At 39.2% G+C, this 10,809-nt stretch overlaps 1 protein-coding gene across 1 annotated transcript; it reads left to right on the forward strand.

Annotated features, from left to right (window-relative positions):
- The first annotated feature begins 271 nt into the window (after positions 1-271).
- mau2 (MAU2 sister chromatid cohesion factor) lies at positions 272-9,370 on the forward strand. Its single transcript, XM_079679101.1, has 18 exons — positions 272-559; positions 876-959; positions 1,158-1,253; positions 1,478-1,572; positions 3,512-3,539; positions 3,763-3,918; positions 4,138-4,284; positions 4,713-4,803; positions 4,934-5,037; positions 5,177-5,254; positions 5,783-5,848; positions 5,947-6,030; positions 6,573-6,622; positions 6,752-6,829; positions 6,926-7,037; positions 7,530-7,620; positions 7,798-7,925; positions 8,026-9,370. The coding sequence occupies exons 1-18, from the start codon at positions 326-328 to the stop codon at positions 8,098-8,100; spliced, it is 1,797 nt and encodes a 598-aa protein (XP_079535227.1). The 5' UTR covers positions 272-325; the 3' UTR covers positions 8,101-9,370.
- The last annotated feature ends 1,439 nt before the right edge of the window (positions 9,371-10,809 follow it).

Raw genomic sequence — 10,809 nt, forward strand, 5'->3', positions numbered from 1 at the left:
ATATGAATACTGGCAATATTGGAAATTACTTAAAATGTAAAAGTTAAATTAACACCAGGAATAACATAATGCTTAAAACTTGCCAAAAATGCAAATGTCATCACTCTAAATACAAAAATAGATTAACAAGAAGTGTCTTTCATGTTAAAATGCAGAGAACAATACCAATAACACTTGTTTGTCCAAATGTTTCCTGAAAATAATAAAAGTAAACAAAAGCAATATATTCGGGCTTTAGTCGCTTTGCTCGTGGGTTCTACATGACCAAACCTGGCAACCCGGGAGAGTGGCCATAGCGCTGAAAAACTTGTTGTTGTCGGGGAAAATGGCGTCAAACGTAGAGGCCCCGGAGCGCTGGTACCTCGCCCTGCTCGGCTTTGCTGAGCATTTCCGAACCTCCAGTCCGCCCAAAATCCGGCTCTGTGTGCATTGTCTACAGGCTGTGTTCCAGTTTAAGCCTCCACAGAGAATCGAGGCCCGAACACACCTTCAGCTGGGCTCGGTTCTCTACCACCACACCAAGAACAGCGAGCTGGCCCGGAGCCACCTGGAGAAAGCGGTGAGGGGGGTTTGATTCAGGAAAGAGCGGGGATGCAGCGCAGACGGGGGGACGGGTGTAGGCCGCAGTCAGAGAAAACAGCGAACCGCAGAACCTTTTAAATAGCTGCTAATCCAGGGAGGTTATATATGTGTGGAGATAGACCTTTACGACTTTTTAGCAGCATTTTATTCAATGTACGGCCTCGGGTCGACCGCTTTCGCTCTTTCCCTGCTCTTAGAAAAATAAGCCGCTCTATGGAATTATTATTGGTTTATAAAGAGAGCAAACGCCAACAAAATTAACCAGCTAACATTTTGCATTTCTTCTATTGCAGTGGTTTATATCTCAACAAGTCCCTCAGTTTGAAGATGTCAAATTCGAAGCTGCCAGCATTTTGTCGGAACTCTTCTGCCAACAGGTACGATCATTTTTGCTCATTTCATTTTGTGAGGTAAAAGTAACATTAGCATAGTTGCATACATTCATCACTTCCTTAAACTAAGTCAAATTGATATACGTCATATATATGGAATTTCATGGTGGTGCATTCTGCGTATGCTGCGTATTGTTATCTATGATTTATTATTGATTATTGATCCTTTCAATGCATTTTCAGAATTTGGTGGACTCTGCAAAACCCCTCCTGCGCAAAGCCATCCAGATTTCACAACAAACACCATACTGGCACTGCAGATTGTTGTTCCAGTTGGCGGTATGTATACATGCAAAGTAATAGAAGTGACATTGTTACAATCACAAAGTCATTTTCATGCACAGGTCCAGCAATGTTTGAATTGAAAAGAATACATTTACATCATCCCAAATACAGTTCTGGTTGTTTTTCTGTGTGCTGCTTGACCACACTATTTATGTTTTAGATAACTATTGCAAGAGTCCAGTAATAACAGGAATGTTCCTATTTGTTGCCTCTTTCAGCAACTTCATACACTGGAGAAAGACTTGGTGTCAGCATGTGACCTGCTGGGTGTTGGAGCTGAGTACGCCCGGGTGGTTGGGTCTGAATACACCAGGTAAATGTCCATACTATGTGAGCTCCATATTTAATGTGATAAGTGGTTAGAATATGGTGCCTCACATTTGATCAAGTTTACTATTAATATAGGCAGCTTAAAAACTCAATTATTAAAGAACAAGGGAGATTAAGTGTAATCTAATCAATTCCAAACCAAGAAATGGAAAACAGAAAACCATACAGCGATTGACACTAAATAAAGGAAACATAATTTGTATCAAATTGTACATCCTACATTTCAATATTTTTATATTTCAAACCCCTAATATGCAGTGAGACCAAACATCTCTACATTTCCAATGCATTATTTCTAGGGATGCACCGAATATTCGGCCGCCGAAAATTATCGGCTGAAAATGGTTAAAAAGGCCCTTTCGGCTTTCGGCCGAAAGGGTTCTAGCACCGAAAAAATATCACTGAATGTCAGAGAACAGGGTTACGTTGGTAAGCTAACGTGTTGTTGTGATGACGTGCTCAAAACGCGGCGACAAGCACGGCGCGCGACCATGCTCGCGGCTGGCTCACAGCCAACATGTCTGCCTTCTGGAGATATTTAAAAATATCAGAGAAAGAGGCGCGGATTGCGATTTGTAAAACGTGTTCAGCCGACATTTCTTGAGGGGGTGTAACTGCAAAGACTTACACCACTTCGGGATTACTCCACCACTTGAAATCAAAACACCCGGACAAATATGCGGAGTAAGATCAAATCACAAGCTGACAGCGAGAGACTGTTCAGCGCTGCCTCTCATGTGCTTGATGAGAAGAGGAACAGACTTATTGCTGATAAAGCAGAGAAGCTACTGTTCATTAAAAAGAACCTCCCACTTTTCCTTTATAAGTAGACAAGGCTGGTTTATCATAAGCTGATCTAGTTCTACATGTCTACTCTATACCCACTTTCCTGAACAATTTTCATTGTGAGTTATAATTCACCATCTCAGGTTATCATTAGGGGGAAATGACAGCAGCACAGTGTTCAATATATTGTACTTTCGGTATCTAAATGATACAATGTTGTTTACATTGCTCATGAGGACAGACCACCTTATTTGCAGATTCTTGAAATTGTAATTTAATTTGTAATTGATTGTGGATTTTGTATCCAGTTTTCACTTTATGTATCTTTATACAATGTTTACTACTTTTCTTATGAGGACAGACAGCCTTATTTACAGATTCTTGAAATTCAATTGTAATTTCATTTGTAAATAGTTACATTCATGTGGATTTATCCAGTTTGCACATTTGTATGCATGCACTTATACTGTAGGTGCATTTGTTGTTGTTGAAGGCCTGGCTGTTACAGTCTTTATTTACACTGTTTTGTTGTAGGCCTACTGGCCTAGATGTTTATGCAGTTTTAAAGCACCTTGGCTTTGGTCTGAATGCACTTTGTTGTAGTTATCCTACAGAGAAAAGAAAATGCACTTGACATGGAATTAATGTACTGTATGCATTCAAAAGTGCTGAATAAATGTTTTATGGACCCATAATAGTGATTTATTATTTAAGTTAAGTTTTGCCATAATCATTTATTTTTCCATAATCAGGCAGCTGAACAACATTAGTAAAAAATGTATACATTACATATATATATATATATATATATATATATATATATATATATATATATATTTCTATTAATCATTTTCGGCATTCGGTTTTCGGCCAACTGTTTCCTATTTTCGGTATCAGTTTCGGCCAAGAATTTCCCATTCGGTGCACCCCTAGTTATTTCTTCAGTGAAAGTGTTGCTCTTTTCAAATAAGTACAACCCTCTCTGACAGTAGACATATTTCACCAGTTTCAAGTACTTAGTAGTTTCAATTGGTACAGCCTTGACCCTTGCTTCCAAAACAACTATGACAAAAAGTGTTTATCAATATTGATTGATTGTAAAAGTCTTACGAAGTTGTGTTTTTTTTCTTTTTCAGAGCATTGTTTCTCCTCAGTAAAGGAATGGTAAGTTTCCCACTCTACTTTACTTTTTTTATTGGTTTTTGTACTGGCAGTATAAACAAGGATTTTTTTTCCAACGCTCCCCAAATATTTCTTACATGTATATTTTTCTGTCTATATAAATAACTGTATTATCTAACCAGCAGTAATACTGGCTGTTGTTTTTATTATGTTTCTTGAAAACAAAACAACAAAGAACCACTTATATATTTTCTTAATCTCCTAGTTGCTCCTAATGGAGAGGAAGCTTGGAGAGGTGCATCCTCTGCTCACACTGTGCGGAACCATTGTAGAAAACTGGCAGGGAAACCCCATCCAGAAGGAGTCCCTCAGGGTCTTCTTCCTGGTCCTACAGGTCACACACTACCTGGATGCTGGTCAGGTAAGGAAACTAGCTTGAAGGTTTAAATTAAAGTGGAACACGTGTGCATCGGGGTTTAAAAAACTCTTGACTAACACTCACTAAACTTGTTGATCAGCATGCATGCACACATTGATTGCGTAAAAGAAAGGGATGAATGATAAGCCCATTATAACGTCAAGTCGTCTGAAACCACTTGAAGCTGGAATGTTATATATTGTCATGTCTCTGTCCCCTCAGGTGAAGAGTGTGAAGCCGTGTCTGAAGCAGCTGCAGCAGTGCATCCAGACCATCTCTACACTCCACGATGATGAGATTCTGCCTAGCAACCCAGCCGACCTGTTCCACTGGCTGCCGAAGGAGCACATGTGTGTCCTCGTCTATTTGGTAATTCCACTTCTCTTTCTTTGCCACATAAAAGTTGCGATCTCCGTAAACAACACCAGGGATGTCATTCCTTTACCTGCTGTCAAAGTAGCAAAAATCTTTGAAAAAAACTACAACATTCTTCAGCTTAACACACCAAACCTACCCTGCTTTTGATTGTGTTCTCCTCAATTACAGGACCACAGTGGGGATCACAGTTTCTGCGGGAAACATTTTTAAAATGTGTTAAAAATATTTACTTTTTTCATGTTCTATTTCTGATTGATAAAGGATGCACACGGTTTTGTTCATACTTCTGTAGAATGCACTCATTAAACATAACTTTGATTGTTCAAAGCAGAATAACTGCTTCAATGTGAGAAGTGCATTACTGTATGTTTTATTTGACTCATTTGTGTCTAAAATGAACCCCTCCTCTAATTTTTCAGGTAACAGTCATGCACTCAATGCAAGCAGGCTATCTGGAGAAAGCTCAGAAGTACACAGACAAGGCTCTTATGCAACTAGAGAAACTAAAAAGTGAGTTACTCAATGTGTTCCTTCGCTTCTCTAAAACGGATTTCATCAAGATTGATTACTATAATGTGGAACTGTGATTTTGCACCACTTCTTTTTTGTAAGCCGTTGAATGTTTACCTCCATGTTTCAGTGTTGGACTGCAGCCCCATCCTCTCTACCTTTCAAGTTATTCTACTGGAGCACATCATCATGTGTAGACTTGTCACGGGCCACAAGGCAACTGCATTGCAAGAGGTAAACCGTCAATGTAGTCATGCTTGTTTTTTTATTTGTATTAAATATGCGCCAGTGTGAAAAGGGTCCAGCCCAACAACCGCTCTATTTGCATACCTGAATGGGGTTGTGAAGGTGACTCTCTGTTGTGTTCCTCCAGATCTCGCAGGTGTGTCAGCTGTGCCAACAGTCCCCGAGGCTATTCACCAACCACGCTGCGCAGCTTCACACGCTACTAGTGAGTATTTCCGCCTTCAACCCTCTCAAACACTTGTGTGGCCCTCTGGGTTACTCTTGGCCATCCAAGACTAATTTGAAAGTTTCAGCTCAAGCTCACAAATCGAAGTAACAAAAGTCACATTAAATGGAAATGTGTTCCCTTTGAATACCCACTGAAAACAAATCCAGCCATTCTTAGTGTTAAACATTCTGTGTTACTTTATTCTTTTAGTTAAAATAAATTGTTTTGGATGGATTGGGTCTTCTTTAGGGATTTATTGTTACAAATACCAAATTTTTAAGGAGTTCAAACGTTTCTTAATAGAGGGATATATGAGCAAAATAGACAGGTAGCAGATGTTAGCGATAGCAAGAAAAACATTTTTGTATTCAGTTGTTTACATTTCAATTGAAAACATAAGTAAAAGTATGATAGCTTTGGGGACCTTATATTCTAAAAAAGCAAACACATGTTGTCCAACTGTCACTTTATCCCTGTTTTTGTTACAAAAGAACATGTGTAATGGTTCCTCTTGTCGAACCCCAGGGTCTGTACTGTATCTCAGTGAACTGTATGGATAATGCAGAGGCACAGTTCACCACAGCTTTGCGGGTAAGTACACTTTGAATTAGCTGCCTCTCCTCAGATGATGTCACCAGTATCTCCTTTCTTTCTTCTCTTCTTATCTCAAAGATTTGATTGTGTTTCAGCTCACCACACACCAGGAGCTGTGGACATACATTGTCACCAACTTGGCCAGTGTCTACATACGGGAAGGGAACCGACACCAAGAGGTCAGTGAAGTAATAACGGTCACCTCTGATTACAACAATGTAATGCAAAGAATCACTTGTAAATTATATAATTTCTTTAGGGATGGGAATTGATACGATTCTCGTGTGTACTGTAAAAATGTGTTAAAGTATAAAACTGTTGCATGCCTACCTTGACTGGGGCATGCAGCACGACTGATTCAGTGATCTGATTGATCGGCAACTCGATCCCCACCCCTAACCATGTTTGTGATTTGCATCTTTAAGTAGGCTGGCTTATAACAGATACTTATGATGTTGTTTTATTGTGATGGCCACAGAAAATTGCTGCAAGTAGATGTTGTAATGTAGAAAGGTTTGCCACTTCATAGTTTGTCCACTAGATGGTGCTGGTGAGGTCATTCTTCAGCTAAAATGTCAGGACAGTCCTTTGGAATGTATAAATTGCATATAAATAAATGTATGATCCTTGTCTTCTCCTTCGAGCCCAGTGGAGACAAACCATTACATCATAACTATTATTTGCCGTTTAAAACGTATTCCCTCTTTTGTATATGTTTCAGCTGTACAGCCTCCTAGAGAGAATAAACCCAGACCATAACTTCCCAGTAAGGTAAGAGACGGAAGATGCTTTCTAGTTGATGTGTACATATAACACTGCACAATACATTACAGCAATGCATTTGTTCAACATTTTCTCTGGTAATTATATATTCCAACATTGTGTTTGTTTTGGATTCAGCTCCCACTGCCTCCGTGCTGCAGCTTTCTACATCAGGGGACTGCTGTCCTTCTTTCAGGGACGCTACAACGAGGCCAAGTATGTCAAATCTGAAATGTTTTCATGCAAAAACAGCTTCAAATCAACCCCTGTCCCTTTTTTCCACATTTAAACATGTGAATATGATTGTTACAGGCGCTTCCTAAGGGAAACCCTGAAGATGTCTAATGCTGAGGATCTGAACAGACTGACCGCCTGCTCCCTGGTTCTGCTGGGCCACATCTTCTACGTCCTGGGCAACCACAGAGTAAGGCTCATAACAACAAAAGCAGTTTGCGTTGTGATTGCACACAAACTGATCTACATCCAACTCTAATTTGGCTATAATCAACTCAAGTCATCAAACTGGAAACATTAGTCCTATCTCGTTAAAATGTAATAACAAAGGACTAATGAATCCATGCCTTATATCCCCCCTTGTGAGCTCAATAAATTAACCTTAAACAATGGTTAATGAGGCGTCTGTTGGTAAATACAGACATGCCCAGTAATCCACTTATTATTCGAGTTTAGGCCGAATGAGCCATTGACTTAAGTAATTGCTGTTTCTACAAAAGCTTATTTCATGGTTCAGAGTTACTTTTTTGAAGATTATTTATCGTTTTCGGAGCAAAATGCAAATTGTACAAATGATTAATTGCGGAGGACAAACTAATGTGTTATGGTGTAAGCTCAGAGTATTAAAAAGTGATGATTTTTGCGATTCCCACCCACTAAAAGGTTTCTCTTTTGTCTTTAGGAAAGCAACAACATGGTTGTGCCTGCCATGCAGCTGGCCAGCAAGATCCCTGACATGTCTGTTCAGCTCTGGTCCTCAGCGCTGTTGAAAGGTACATGCCGTCCTTTCCCTAATCCCTTTACCTTCGTAGGATTGGTGTCTGTTAAAAAAAGATTTGCAGGGTTTTACTGTGAGAATATTTCAGCATCACATTTGAAGCACAAACTCTCTGGTCTCTTGTAACAAGCTGTGTTTGAAGGGAGACATTCACCATGTGTTGTGCTTGCAGACTTGAACAAGGCCCTCGGGAACAACATGGATGCCCATGAAGCAGCGCAGATGCACCAGAACTTCTCCCAGCAGCTGCTGCAGGACCACATCGCTGCCTGCAGCCTCCCCGAGCACAACCTCATCAGTGTATGTGAAACAGATTCACGAGCCTCCTAAAGAGAACATGTCATATGATTCATTAGGATTTGATGTGCTGATATTCAAAGTATTGTTCTGTGTGTTTCAGTGGACTGATGGCCCGCCTCCTGTCCAGATCCAAGCTCAGAACGGCCCGACCACCAGCCTTGCAAGCCTGCTATGAGAGACCTTCTGTCTCACATGTGTCTGTAGCTGGTACATTATCACGAGCAGCAGACTGATGCCTAACAACCTGCCATCAGACCACTGCGGCTGAGATCTGAGAGGACAGGTTATAGCAGGTCACAGAGTGCAGGCCTATACTTTATTAGCTTCTCACGATTGCTTCCTGATTGTCTGCTATCCCTTCTTTATTTGTTGTAAAGCAGTTACAACTTCTGTTATACATGTATTTCACACTTCTTGACGCCATGGATGCAGGGCAGGTGTGGGCTCTTGATCAGAGTGGTGGAGGACACACAGCGACGGAGGAAGAGCTTCTTCGCCTCAGATAAAGAGAAGCCTTCGCTACGTTTGCCAGGTTTCTTTTTCCATTTGTTGGAAAGAGAAGAGGGTAGATTGAGGGCAGTAAAGAAATGTAGATGAAATTAATTTATTCATGTTAATATTTTTGTACCTGTTGGTAAATATTTTACACCTTGCCTTTTTTGTATGGATCCTTTTTGTTTTTTTCATGCATGGAAGTAACTGATTTGGACTCCCTGTACAACAGTTTTTGACCTGGGTTGCTAACAATACATTTTGTTTTGGTTGATTTTTTTTTTTTTTTTTTGCACAAAATCCATAGTAGGAAGAATAGTGACCTCTTGTAATATATTTTCACACAATAATCAATTGAAAGGTTTCATGATATGAATTGAATATGAATTTGTACATTGTATTAGATGGTGCACAATTCACTGTGCAGTTCCTTTTTGGACCAGAATACGCCTCCAATGTTTAAATATTTCTGAGTTGTATATCATTTGGTGGCTTGGGGTTGCCACAAACCCTTTAAAGCAACACATTTACCAGATTTTTTTCGAACTTCCATATTATACGATGTCCCTGTTGTATTCATTTTTACAAATCAGGTTTAGCCTTTTGGAGCTTGCGGTATTCTTCAGATATTCAAAAATGCAAATTTATTTTATTTTGTTATATTTTAATTTGTCTTGATAGTTCTACTAAATGGTTTCTTTACAGTATGTTTGTATAGATTTGCCACTCGTTGAACCTTTATTGTACAGTGACATTTTATAAAGTCAATTTAGTAAAGTGTGATATGTATTTTTAGCTATCCTATGTAGAAATCTGGATGCTTGGTATTTGAGGCACTCTGTAAGAACACAGTTTAGCTTGAGTACTAGCCATATTCTATCCAATGCATATGTTTTTAATGCTTACATTGTTTTCAATAATTTTCCAATAAAAATAAGATTGAAAATGTGTAATGGGCTGATTTCATTTCATATAGTCTACATTATACTATTAAATTAAGAGTTGTTTAGCTTGTTTGTCAATCCATTCAGTGCATGGGTAGTGATGCTTAATTATTATTTGTATTAGAGCCAAACATGAATTGTCATATCACTGAAGTCTAACACATCAGCAGGCAAAACAATAGGAAGAAATTGAATTGAATCGTGAGTGGTAGGCATGTTTTATAAGTAGACAGCAGGTGGTGCTAGCCTAGCACCACCTGCTGTGTCAAACTCAAATACACAGTGGGTGGGCCAAAATAAAAATAAATCGGTACTATTCGAGGGCCGGACTGGTTCAATGTTTATTGCAAAACTTATTGAAATGAACTTATTGCACATATCAAACCTGGAACTAACAAAGCTTAAATTATTGCCTATACAAACAACATTAATCAGTTGCATTTCTTATGGCATTATGCAGCTTTTCTGGAGTCATTCCTTATGATTACATTTTTCCACAGGCCAACAACAGCTTAATAAAAACGATTTCACTCAAAGAAAAAAACAAACATGCCCTGTTGTCGCAAGAAAAAAAGTGCAAAAGGAAACATCCATTGAAACTCAGTTTGCTGCTCTGTGATGCTAGTTTAAGCCAGATACTTGGCATCTCGTCTTGGGTGCAAGTGCATGATGTTTGGGGTCAGGCTCTGAGCCTGAGGAAACCCTCAGGATTGAGTGAAGGTGTGCGTGCAATATACCGGCGGGCCAGATCTAATAGTAATTAGAAACTATCCTGCTGACCGAAATTAACTCTACCAAGGGCCGGATTTGGCCCCCGGGCCTTGAGTTTGACATGTGTGTGAGTTTTCCTATGTGTTTTCATGCATGATATTGCACTGCTTAGGCTCCTCAAGAAAAGATATGCGGTTCAACTTTATCTGCATCAAATTTTTTGGCCAAAATACCAACATTAAACAACAAGAAAGGATTTTCATAAGAAAGATACATGAGAATGCCTGTTCAATGTTAACATCTATGTGGCTTTTGCACCACCAAAATACAAACATAAAAATGTTGTGGTTCTTCAAAACTATCAACTTTCAAAAGCAATATGTAATGTGATTAATTTAGTTTAAAGTGGGTTTAACAATCTATTCACGGCTTGTGTTTCACTAAAATATAATAATAGTAAAAAAAGTCTACACACTCAGCGGGTTTTTGTATACTGTGGGGTTAAAACTGTAGAAACAAAACAGGTTTGAACAGGATTGTGCTTATTATGAATCATTGTTGAGCTGTCCCAGTTGACAATAATATCTTGGTCCATCTTCTTCCCGCAATTCTAAAATATGGTGTAAAGGTGACAGACAAAAAGAAGAAGGCTGCAGCTCTTAGGCCTCCTTTACATTATAGCCGGTCCCATAGAGCAGATAGAATAAGCCTGAGACACTTTAAGGACTCTCTCCACT

The sequence above is a fragment of the Notothenia rossii genome (assembly GCF_949606895.1).
Source record: "Notothenia rossii genome assembly, chromosome: 1".
In the NCBI taxonomy this organism is placed as follows: domain Eukaryota; kingdom Metazoa; phylum Chordata; class Actinopteri; order Perciformes; family Nototheniidae; genus Notothenia; species Notothenia rossii.